The 12,166-nt window shown below is 42.4% G+C and overlaps 2 protein-coding genes across 2 annotated transcripts in view; one reads left to right on the top strand and one right to left on the bottom strand.

Annotated features, from left to right (window-relative positions):
* Positions 1 to 26: 26 nt before the first annotated feature.
* LOC128851107 (sterile alpha motif domain-containing protein 1-like) lies at positions 27 to 2,165 on the bottom strand. The gene is made up of 3 exons (XM_054057216.1): positions 1,821 to 2,165; positions 1,505 to 1,659; positions 27 to 1,174 (listed from the first exon to the last, which is right to left on the bottom strand). The coding sequence occupies exons 1-3, from the start codon at positions 2,163 to 2,165 to the stop codon at positions 961 to 963; spliced, it is 714 nt and encodes a 237-aa protein (XP_053913191.1). The 3' UTR covers positions 27 to 960.
* The window catches only part of RDH10 (retinol dehydrogenase 10), a 31,711-nt gene continuing 21,544 nt past the window's right edge, over positions 2,000 to 12,166 (top strand). Inside the window, exons 1-2 of the mRNA XM_009570955.2 lie at positions 2,000 to 2,443; positions 2,703 to 2,938. Of these exons, the coding sequence (XP_009569250.2) occupies positions 2,164 to 2,443; positions 2,703 to 2,938 (516 nt within the window). The 5' untranslated portion in view covers positions 2,000 to 2,163. The remainder of the gene's footprint in view (positions 2,444 to 2,702; positions 2,939 to 12,166) is intronic.

Raw genomic sequence — 12,166 nt, 5'->3', positions numbered from 1 at the left:
CGCCTGAGCGGTGCATTCATCCTTCCCGCAAGAGCCTGGAAACGCGGGGTGCCGAACTGGAGGGACCAAGTTCCCAGACCCCGGAGCTGCGGGAGCGCCTCCCGCTCCTGCCCCCAGCTCATGCCACCACTGGGACCAGTCCACAGAGGGAGGTGGGAACACCGGTGTCTGTCGGGTTATGGCTTTATTGGGTGCTTTGGAGTGTGAGAATTGCTAAGTTTTGCTGCGGCTGCTGTGTATGTTTAATTATTTCTAATGAATCTGTCTTGTAAGATGTAGCTGTTTTAAAGTCAAGAGATGACCTATCTTTGGGCTGCGAGAACGTATTAATACGCATAGTTGTCTTGTAAGATGCAGCTGTTGTAGGTCAGGAGATAACCTGAACGGAGTCTCCAGATGTGTTCAATAATCTAAAAAAAAAGAACAAACATTTTTTGAGGATTTACATGGTTCTTTGTCTAAAACTATTATGTATGCCTTTGCTTTGAAGACTTTGTCCTTTTCAATATTTTGCTAGTGAATGAGTGTTTCACACGAGCTCATCATACAAAACCAGTAACTGCGTGAATGGAGGAGAGCTGGGGAAGTGTTGGCCGAAGGTAGATGATTACGGTGTCTGGCGAAGCAGGAGGTTGCCTGTGCTTTCACTCAAAACTTCTGAACTCCAATTCCTGCTAAATCCGAGAGGCAGTGTTCACAAATACAGAACTCCAACCACTGTTCTGAAAATAGGCGACTGCGCAGGGGACACCAACATGGTGTCATGTGCCTTGGCACATGGCTGCCGGCAGGTGTTGGGAGCCGGATGAGTCCGGCCTGCTTGTCTGTGGGAAATCATAGAATCACCTGGTAGGAAAAGACCTCCTAGTTCATTTGAGTCCAACCATTCCTATCTGCCACTAAACCATGTCCCTGAGCACTTTGTCTACCTGCCTTTTAAATATCTCCAGGGATGGTGACTCAACCGCCTCCCTGGACAGCCTCTGCCAGTGCCCGATGACCCTTTCTGTGTTTTTTTTTTTCCTGACATCTAGTCTGAACCTCCCCTGGTGCAGCTTGAGGCCATGCGGCTTCGCCCTGCGCCGGGGCCACCGGAGCTGGCAGAAGCCAGTGCCCAGGATGCGCTGTTCCAGGTGTCAGGGGCTGCTGTGTGCCAGTCCTCAGGGAGCAGCTGCTGGTGTAGAATCATAGAATAGTTTGGGTTGGAAGGGACTTTAAAGATCACCTAGTGCCACCGCCCCTGCTTGCCGTGAGCAGGGACACTAGACCAGGTTGCTCACAGCCTCATCCACCTGGAATACCTCCGGGGATGGGGCATCCATGGCTTCTCAGGGCAACCTGTGCGAGTGCCTTAACTCTCTCACAGAAAAAAAAATAAAAATTCTTCCTAATATCTAATCTAAATCTATCCTCTTTCAGCTTAAAACCGTTACCCTTTGTCCCATCCCTACACTTCCTTATAAAGCGCCCTTCCCCAGCTTTTCTGCAGCCCCCCTTTAAGTACCTGCAGGCTGCTACGCGGTCCCGCCGGCGCCCTCTCTCCTCTACGCTGAACAACCCCAACTCTCTCAGCCAGCCCGTTATCTCGCCAAGGAAATTCTTTCCGCGTGCTGGATCGGCTGGAGAGAGGGCAGCCGCCTCCGCGTTTAGCTGAGAGACCTAAAAAAAAACCATCGGAGCTGTTGCTCGGCGGTTTCTCCTGGCTCGGGGAGGCTTGGGGGAAGCCCGCTGCTTCCACGCGCCTGCAGCCGCTACCCCGAGCCTTTAGCGTTGTTTAGGCCGAGCCGGCCGGCACCAGCCCCGCTGGGCGAGAGGCGTACCAGGACGGGACGCGGGCTCCTCCCGAGCCGCCGGGCGAGCCCCGGCACGGCCCCGGGACCCTCCCCCGGCTCGGGGCGGGGCGGGGGCGGGCAGTGCCGGCCCGGGGCGGGGTCCGGTCCCGCCCTATATAGGGGGCCGAGCGAGCAAGATGCGCACTGCCAGCAGCGGGGCCGCGGGCGGGTGTGCGGGCAGCGCTGGGTCCCGGCGGGAGCGGCTGAGGCAGGGAGCGCGTGCGGAGCCTCCTTCCTTTCCTCCCTCTGTGCCTGCCCGGGGGCGGCCCGAGGTGGAGCCGCCGGTGCGAGGAGGAGCCGCTGTGCCGGGACGCGGGGGGGGTCCGGCAGCATGAACATCGTGCTGGAGCTCTTCGTGGTGACTTTCCGAGTGCTGTGGGCGTTCGTGCTGGCCGCCGCCAAGTGGCTGGTGCGGCCCAAGGAGAAGAGCGTGGCGGGGCAGGTGTGCCTGATCACCGGGGCGGGCAGCGGCCTCGGCCGCCTCTTCGCTCTGGAGTTTGCCCGGCGCCGGGCGCTGCTGGTGCTCTGGGACATCAACACGCAGAGCAACGAGGAGACGGCGGGCATGGTGCGCAACATCTACCGGGAGATGGACGAAGCCGCCCCCCGAGGTAAGTGCGGGGTTCCGCCGGGACTCCGAGCGCTGGCGAGACCCGACACCGTAGCCCTGCCCTCCTACCGCGGCTTTGAAACCTGCAGCGGTAGCAGATAGACGAGTCCTCGCCCGCTGTGGCGACGCCAAAGTCAATAGAAGTTTTACAGTAGTAGAAATGCATTTGTTGTTTCTCCTCCGCTGCTGGTTTGAATGTAAAAAAACAAGTAAGAACTTTATTCTTCCCTCCCTGTTCCCTTGTCTGTCTTCCTTACTAGCTGGAGATGGAGAAAAAGATGTGCCGCCCCATTGCAGCTTGCAGGTTTACACGTACACCTGCGATGTGAGCAAAAGAGAACATGTCTACGCAACAGCTGAGAGGGTCCGCAAGGAGGTCGGCGAGGTGTCCGTCCTGGTTAACAACGCTGGTGTGGTCTCGGGGCACCATCTTTTGGAGTGTCCCGATGAGCTGATAGAGAGGACCATGATGGTCAACTGTCATGCACACTTCTGGGTAATGATAAAAACTTTTCTGCTGCTCTCCTTGTCAGTTAATTTTGGAAAATTAACTACTGTTGCTTAGCTCATGTCTCCTTGAGTTTTGTACTTGCTCTTTTTCATTTGCAAGCTCACCAGTTTGTGAGTTTCTTATTTTTAACTTTTCTGTTTAACAGGAATGGTGGGTATTAAAGTTGTTCAAAGTTTTGTGCCCCTTTCTGTAGCCCTGGATATGAAATCCTTTGCAAGCATAACCTTGGAATCTGCTTAAGGGTTGTAGTGTTAATGAATGACTTCTCAGCCTTCCTCCCATAGTTTTCTGCCAACATGTTACTAGCTTTAAGATGCTGTTTTAATGATGGCTACAGTAGCAAACTTGCACATATCTGGAAAAAAATACTTAAAACCCCTGCTGGAAATGTTATTTGAATTGCCTTGGAGGCAAATTGTTCTTTTTGAAGGCTGGGAGGGAGGGCAAAAAAGATTTTTCAAGAAATCAAGCCAAGAACACTTTTTCAGGAATTCTGCGTATTTGTCCTCATAGCTTTCTTTGAAGGCTGCCAGTAGAAGTAAGAAAATCTTTGATATAGTTTCTGGGGTCGTATTGTCTCCATAACTAGCAGATGCTAATCAAAGAGAGCAAGCAATGTGATCTTACTCTTCTTGTCTGCCTAAACCTTGTTTTCCTGTGTGGTTTATTTTTAAACCCAGAGTAGTGTGGAGTTACATAAATTGGAGTGTCAGAGAAGGGCATGATACACACTTGGGTTAGCATTAGCTGTCAGACTGAGCCCATTGTTAGTATTAAAACTGTTCTTTGGTCCTTGAAATAAGGTTATGAAATGCACTTGCATAACAATCAAAGGATTAAGCAATCTGAAATATTCTTCAACTTGAACCTCCTTTGACCGGTCTTACCTTTTCATAATAAAATTTTGTAAAATGTCCCATCTTCTAAACTTAGAGGGTCCTCCCAAACCTAACTCTTTTAACATGGATGTTAAATGCTGCTTCATAACCCTAAAGGAGCCCCTTCAAATCTGCACTGTGAAACACTTAATGGCAGAGCAGTCTTTTTCTAATGTATTGTAAAGCTTGCAGAGAGAGTGCTTAAACTTCAGTGCATATTAGTGTGTTTATAAACTCTTTCGAACTCTGAAAGTATATTTTAAGGAGATTTGAAAAGTTTTGAGAAAGCTCATATGACCTCTTACAACTAAGAGCTCTGCGTGTTCCCCTTTTACAGAGTTAAACTGATGCTTAAGCAAGCAGAGATGTGCACTAGATTTAATGACTGTTATTGATGTGGTTTAAAGGCTGAATTGACAAAGTTTCCAAGAACTCTAAATTATGACATCACCATGAATTAAAATATGGGAGGATCCTAAATTCTCCAGCTGTTCTTCCTTCAGGCCTAAGTCATATGCTTGCTTATAACATTGTTTCACACTTTTTAAAAGCACCCTCTGTGTGTTCCCAGTCTCCTGCAGTAATAGGAAACTAGACTTAGAGCCTAATACTGCTATTATTGGGTTTCCAAGATAGTTTCATTCATATCTAAATTTTACAATACAAGATGACTTTAAAATTAAAAAAATAAAAAAACACCAAAAAATTACTCCATGAAGGTATAGTTAGATCTGAACTATGGAACTTCACATCTTGGCTTAAGCTTCTAAGGAGCAGTCAGTGCTCTTTATATTTAATTGAGGATCTGTTCTTATGTACACTTCCTGCAAGTCCTGTGTCCTGCTTTTCTTTTTATTTTTTTTGCTGTTGGCAAAGCTTTTTTTCCTTGTCTTCCACTTAATGATCCCAGAAAAGGTTGGCTTGACCAACAGTGGGTGGACTTCTCTTAAATGTAATACAACTTAATTCATAAGATATCATCTGAATCAGCTGATTCAAAGCCAACTTTTTTGATGCAAGTCAATGCTGACTTAAATAGAACAATGTGTGTAGATGTGTGAAGTCTTACACAGCTAGACTTTTCCATGTCAGCTAAACTGGTGGTCCAAACGCAAAGCTAATACTCTGGGGCATTATGTAGGCTTTTAACTATTCTTGGAGGGTGTTTTGTCCAAAAAGCTGTAAATGGATTTTATGAAGACATGCATCTTCTGCGTAATATTGCTTCAGTAGTTAAGTGTCTGTACTTTCTGGGTTCTTGTTGTGGTTGTTTTCTGACAGGGGAAATTCTTTCTCACCCCTTGGTCGTTAATCAAGCCTATTAGCATGTTCCTATATAAAAACCTAAAATGAGACTCTCTCGTGCTGTCCCCTTGAAACATCTGAAATGTGATTGATTGCCTGCTCTCAGTGTAGAATGCAGGTGATCTGAGCATGCTCCCTGTGAGCAGCTGTGATCCGAATGCTGCACAACTTCTGCAGTAGGCAGTGAGATGAAAGTCTGTCACTAGTTTGCTGTTACGACTCCAACTGGGCCGTGTACTGTATCACAAAGTGGCAGTCAGGAGAGCCTTAGCAGCATGCCACAGCCTAAACAGATGCTTTTCATTTTGCTGACATTCATGATTTGTATAATCCTTCCTATGAGTGTTCTATATAAACATGTCACCACTGCATCATGTAGCAATTTCCACAGCATAAAATCCTCTGCAGTATTAAAAACCTGTTATTTCATGCTGTGATAACTTGAATGCTTCTGATATTGAAAACATAGGGACAAAATTCATTCCCAGTTTGAAACAAACCAGCTCTGGCTTACTGTAGTTTGCAGATGCATAGAACTGTAGCAGGATTGTAACACTACCTTTCCTGCTAGTCTGTTGGAAGAAAAACTTACTTGGCTGCACTTGCCAAATACTGGAACTGAACTTCAGCAGACTAGGAAACTTTCTTCCCGTGATATGTCAGTATTTGTATTTGAAGAATGTTAACTTGCTGTATAAGGTAAAGATGCTGCTTAAGCAGTTTTAAGCAAATATATGAATAACTGTCTTTCTTGTAATAATACAACAGAGCTTAAGTCAAGTGTCGAAATACTGGAGCTTAGATCATGGAACTGTAGTTAGAACTACTGTGCCAACTCTTGTTTCAAGACAAGTTGAGATTCTTGTACTTTGAATTTTTTTTTCCTGGAAGAATAATGCTATTGCTGGATAAGTAGGTATTAATATTGTACTGCAGCATAGTATTTGGGGAAATCCTTCTGTATGTGATTGCTGAATGGGACTCATGGAAGAGCAGGGGCAAAGTGATGATCAGGGTCTGTGAAATTCTGTAACGTGAAGGTCCTTCTACACGTTAGATCTTCAGTATTCAGCTCTGAGAGAACAGTGATCTGTATTTCCCTGTCATGTAGATCCTCCAAACCTTTTGACTTAAAACTCTCCTCCTAGAGGAGTTCCCTTCAACTTGCCAAAAGGGGGAAGCAAAAGCATTCAGCTCCAACTCTCTCATTTAGATTTAAAAAAAAAAAAATCTACAAGTAGACCAGGGACCAGAGTTTGAGGACTTGTGTAAGCCTGTCTTAACTGGAGTAATTGTTTATTCACTTACAAACTACTTGATTATTTTTATTGGTTATGCAGGTATATTTGTATTTGTAGGAATTTAATATGTCTTTTAGGCACCCTGATATTGGTACAGGAGGAGATAAATACTGAGTAAAGAGGGAAATGTTACTTAAATAATTATGGCATTCATAAATAGTCTAAAACTTGTGAAACTTAAACCTACCTTGGAAAGAAAGTTAATGCAGGATTTCCAAATCAAATACCTATTTATGCAGCTGCTGTTGTTGGTCTAATTAGACTGATAGGACTGCTAAAGCTTTGGATAATAAGTGGCTTATAGTTGCCTGTAAGGTGTCAATACGTAAGTATTATTACTCTAGTCTTCAAGCTCTCTGGTGTTAAATAAAGCTCACTTAGTCTATAGTTTGTTTAATTTAAATATTTAAGTGTTGCTCTTAGTATGCACACTGAATCTTCAGCAGCAAAAGCTTAGGTTATGTTGTTTGAAGTTATACCAGGCTGAGTCTTCTGTGGCCTGTTGGCATAACAGTTTGATTTTTATCTTCATTTCTAGGTTTCTACTGTCTATGATCAAATATAGACAATATACAGGTTAGCTAGCTGTATTTAGTAATTTAGATGAGTGGAATTGGCTGCTTTAATGGATTATTTTTTAAATCACGATAACCCAAGATGCATAAGTTTACTTATCAGGAACTTGTAGATTAAACTCTGTATCTTTTTTCCCTGAAAAATGAGTTGGAGCAAGTTCAAGAAAAACATGTGCATGTGATTCAAAAATGTAATCAAAACTAATTCTTCCCTGCAAAATTATTCCAACTGCATGCCACCAGTAAATTACGGTGGACAGCACATGTTTTGTATACTGTGGTACCATGCTGGGTGGTGAATACCAAGCAAAATGCAGTCAAGACTCTTTGCTATGGAAATAGAGATATTAGTTGTACTTAAAACTTAAGTGCTTTGGTAAGGTTCTGTGGTTATGTTCTTGGGTTTATTTCTCAAGAAAAAAGGAGGGAACCTATCAGTTGAGGAAAGTACTGTCTTCCGGATGCATGCTCTAGGAAACAGCAGTTTCTCATTTTATAGAAGGATGTGCTTAACACAAGTTTTAGAAAATAAATGGGTGGTTGTGTATTTCTGGAGCTTGAGTTGATACAAGACTGCTGGCTCAGAGCTTTCCTCACAGATCTGTTTTACAGTCTACCAGCAACTTGTCTAGCATTGTCCAGCACAGTTGTTGCCAGCATGCAATCTTCTAATTTTGTCTTGCTATCTGTCTGTATCTGTAATCTAGTCTCATAGTCACATTTTGGTTATAGTGCTAACTTTCAAATAAATCAGTCTTACTGAAGGTTTTCCATTTTTTTTTCTGATCTTTTGGGGCGGGGGGGAACCAAAGGAAACTTAAACCATTTAGTTAGTTATCTAGATGCTTAAGCTTTGCTTGTGGAAGGGATCTTGTATTAGTTTGAGTTAGACAGAAGCAAAATTAAAAATGACTTTTCAGTCAATGTACTCATCCAAAGGGTCAGCAAGCATAAATAAGCATATTGTAATGAAGTAGATGGGTCTTAGTTTCATGCAAAAAGCCCCCTTCATTTGTAGGAATTGTACAAATTCAAGCACCCATAACTGAGATTCCAGAGTGCTGCCCACCAAACTGTAGCTGTTCCACAAGTTATTAAACTCCAGCTCTTGAGGTCTATTGAGGCTGTTCAGTCATGATTCCTATTGTCTGCTGTATCTAGATGAGAAATAGGTAATTATGTATCAAGGAGTGAACAAAATTGCTTGTAGCACTCCTGACTTTTTTTTAATAAGCACCACTTCCATCAGAGCAGTGGGAAAAGCATATAAAAGATTCTTTGAAGGTGTTGCTTACAACGCCAACTTTCCTATGTATACTTTCTGTACTAGGGCATCTTCCTTGCATGGCAGAGAATGCTGATTTCTGTTCCAACAGCAGCTGAACTCATGTGTTTCCTTTGCTTTTTAATATGAAGCATTTGACTTTTTTCAACTAGTCCATTAACAAATACAAAGTGACCATTCAGAATGTCTTCCTTAAACTGCTTTGGTTACACCCAAACTTTTGTGACAGTTGTTTTTAGGCATACTTTGGAAATTAATTTGCTGTGTTATTTGAAATGTGTGTGGGACTTGGACTTTAAAATGACAGAAAATAGAGATTATCAGACTGTGACCCATGGATTGTTTATTGCAGGTAGATTGATGTCCAAGGTGGTAGCATAGGATGTGATTAGCCAGTTACTTCTGTGCTCTAAACTATCTGAAGCTTGAAGAGTTCAGGGGAAAATGAATCTATTTCACAGAAAAGCAATGTGAAAGTCCCTTAAGGAAAGGCAAGGCTGTCCTGAAGAGAACATACTAAGACTTCTCAAACTACTTGAAACATTTTTTAAGCATTAAACAATTTAGTAGCTTGCAATTTTACTGCCTTCTAAAATAAAGCTGTAGTTGCAGTATAGTTTGCAGAGGTAAGGCACTTGGGATAATCTGTGACTTTTTCTGAGGGTCAGTCTTGTCTAAAAACCTGAGGAATGTTTTCAGAGTCATTAATTTACTGTGAAGAAGTGGGCCTGGATGAGTGATCAGCCTGGTGATTAAATTCCTACCTCTTATGCAATGAGCTAAATTACCCGAATAAGAAAACTCTTCTGCACTGGCTTTGGTCTGATATTGTAGTGCTACTTATGAACGATTTGGGGAGACAGGAAAACCTTGAATTAGAATAGTAGTCTTTGGAGTGGTGCCTAACCTTAGTGGAAGCATAGTAGCAGAGAGTGGCTCTTCACTGTTTCGGTGAAATACTTGGTCTGGAATGTTACTTGTATGCCTTTTCTCTCCTGCAAGTTAGAAGAACAGTGGAGTCTGAAGTTCTAGATTTTTCTATCTAATAAGTAGCATCCACTTTTATATTATGGAAAGCAGCTAACTAATTAGGTCTTATTACCTTTCTGTAATAACCAAGCAACTATAACATGCTTTTAGAAGACATGCATGTTCATGTGCTCAGCTGTGGAGAAAAGCAGTGCTAATTATGGTGTGGCTAAGTGTCCTGCTAACCCAGCATTTGCATCACTGCTTAAGACCTGTCTTAACTGATCTGTGTGGGTGAGCGATCCTTTTCTGTAGCTCTCGATGTCATCAATTACTCTGACTAGACAGGCTGAGGAAAGATAAATGTTGTGTTTTCTAGCACCATCACTGCCATTTTAGCACTGCACTTTTTAAATCTTTTCTACTTTTATCTTTATCAGTTGTGAAGCATTGTTCTTTCCTAGTGGTTCTCATGGTTTGATTTCACTTCTGGGTTTTTTTTAGGGGGAGGGAAGGTTTTTGTTATGTATCTCTAGTACTAAACTTTTCCACAGTTCTCTGTATGTAAAAGCCAGAGCTTCACTCTCTTGATAAACCTTGCTCCCTGACCTTTGAGGTTTTCTGGCTATTCACACTGGTAGTAAAACTGAGATATTGATACCTGTCTGTCTTTTGTGAAGTATAGTAGAAGTCTTTCTGCAAAGGTAGACTGAAGCTGGTTTATGTGTGATCCACTATTCTTTTACCTGTGGTCTTAGGCTTCTTAGTCCCTTTAAAAGGAAAAAAAGACAGTCTTTTAAAATGCCGTTAAACATAGGTGAGTAGGCATAGACTTTGAGACTAGTAGAATCTCAGTTTGAGGTTTTAGTTTGAAAAAAAGATGTTACAAACTGGGAGAGATTTACATCTGTGCTTACACTTCTGAGTGAACACTTTGTTCTTGTAAGTAATTGTATTAGTATAGTGATTTATATGCCAGTCAAATTAACACTTGACATGAGTGAGTTATCACAACTGGGATGGGAGGGCATGGTAGGCCAAGGAATGCCGGAACAGCTGTGAAGCTCAGGTGGCTGCCTTGGTGTGAGCCTTTTGAAATTCAAGTTTGTTTGGCTGTTGAATTCTGCACCTAAATGTGCCCTGGTGCTGGTGGCTTCTATCATCTGTTTGAACTTGTGTGTCAGCTTCTTGAACGCTCTTCTTGCAGTGGAGGTTTGGAAAAGTGCTTGAGTGTATACTTAAGAGTAGCTTGTCCAAAATTTTTGTAGTTTCATCCTAAATTAACGAGGCAGCTTAGTGGTGGCAGGCTGTCATGTGAGACCACCCCTTGAATCATCATCTTCCCTTGCACTACTATTTGGTATTCATCTGATACTTAGATGACCCAGTTCTGCTCGCTAACCTGTCTGGAGGATGGGAAGGAAAGCTAATAATTTTCTTGGCCAAGTTGATTAGAATCGCCTCATCAACATTTCAGACTTGCATTAGCCAGTGTGTGGGGAGTGTGTGTTGGAGAGAAGTTGAGGAAGAGTAGGATAAACCCCTGTAGCTGTGAACAGGACATCTGCAAGTGTCTAATGGAACCTCATTCTTGGAGAGATTTGTTAGAGTAGGATTTTCAGGCTCCAAATAGTTAAATAGTAAAATAGTTTTAAACTATAGCAAATTCACCACTGTTGTAACAATCTGAATGTGACAACTCTACTTCTAAAGAGACTGCACTATTTCAATTACACACTATTAAAACCCATTAAAGGTAAGTTAGTTTTCTGAACACAGCAAATGATGTTGTGTTAACAACTTGAGCTTATTTGTCCTTCACCAATACTGCAACTGCTGTTGTGTAGAATTGAGAGCAATGATATCTGTGCCTACTGTGCTGTTTGACTTGTTTGGAAAGTAGTTGTACTAATGCTGTTTGAATGTGGGGGAAAAACAGGCCAGAGCCACATTTCAGCTTGTGGGAAATCAACATAGTTTCCACAGGCAGGCAAAGGAAGGATCTGTCTGAAAACTCCCCTCCAGGAAAGTGAGTACTTCTGGTTGAAGTGCCTGTGCAAGCAGAATCTCTGAAAGTTGTATTAGCTGCTGTTTTAGTCACTGTGTGGGCTGGAGGCTTTTTTGTTGTTTTAGCTTTTGTCTTATGAAACAAAAGTTTACCTGCTAAGACCCTTCTCTGGAACAATGGGGAGAAGTATGAAATAAACACCTGTTTTTTTTAAAAACCTCTAATGTACATGCATTTTAAAAATGTTGCTTCTCATTCAGTGAGCTACTTCCTAGTAAGTTGAAGCTTTCTAGGATATTACTGTCATTTCCTGAACAAACTTTGAAGCTAAGTTTCCATTCAACTATAATACTGCTTTATTTTTCTGTTTCCACTAAGTAAAACTGTTACATGAAAAGGGAAGCTTTCCTTCTAATCTTGTTCCTCGTGTGAGATACTCAGTTATGGTGTAATCACTTTCCTTTTTATAAAGTAATTGCTTCAAAACAATGAGTTAGAGACAGAGTTGGAGGAGGTAAATAAAGTGACTCAGCTTTCATCTGCATGCAAGTACAGTAGGAATTGTAGTTCTATGGAGACACTGGTCTTAAGTTATCTATAAAATATGAGACAGTCTTTTTCTGTATAGCCACTTCTTGAAAAGTGTGTTACGTAAACCGTAAAACATGAATGGTGACTTCATATTTTCCGTAAGTAGTTCTGACAGTACTGTTCTCCAGTAATTTTTTGGACACGGGCAGATTAAAATACCAAGTTTTACTAAATAATCCAAAGGATGACTAAGCTTATGGCAAGCTGGAGAAAAATGTGTATTTAAAAGTTGGATTGTATTCTTGTTCACTGAACAGAATATTCTGAGCTCTTAACTAATAGTTGTTGTAAAATGAACTTA

This window comes from Cuculus canorus, chromosome 2 (assembly GCF_017976375.1).
Source record: "Cuculus canorus isolate bCucCan1 chromosome 2, bCucCan1.pri, whole genome shotgun sequence".
In the NCBI taxonomy this organism is placed as follows: Eukaryota; Metazoa; Chordata; class Aves; order Cuculiformes; family Cuculidae; genus Cuculus; species Cuculus canorus.
The sequence above is the reverse complement of the archived record's forward strand: the minus strand, read 5'-3'. Positions and strand labels throughout refer to the sequence as shown.

What these genes read in the sequence shown, in the direction of transcription:
- LOC128851107 (XM_054057216.1), bottom strand. Translation starts at nt 2,165, where the DNA reads ATGCTGCCGGACCCCCCCCGCGTCCCGGCACAGCGGCTCCTCCTCGCA. An exon ending in GGAGCCCGCGTCCCGTCCTG is followed by an intron (nt 1,660 to 1,820) that starts GTACGCCTCTCG and finishes GTTTTTTTTTAG; the next exon opens with GTCTCTCAGCTAAACGCGGA. An exon ending in GACCGCGTAGCAGCCTGCAG is followed by an intron (nt 1,175 to 1,504) that starts GTACTTAAAGGG and finishes ATTCTACACCAG; the next exon opens with CAGCTGCTCCCTGAGGACTG.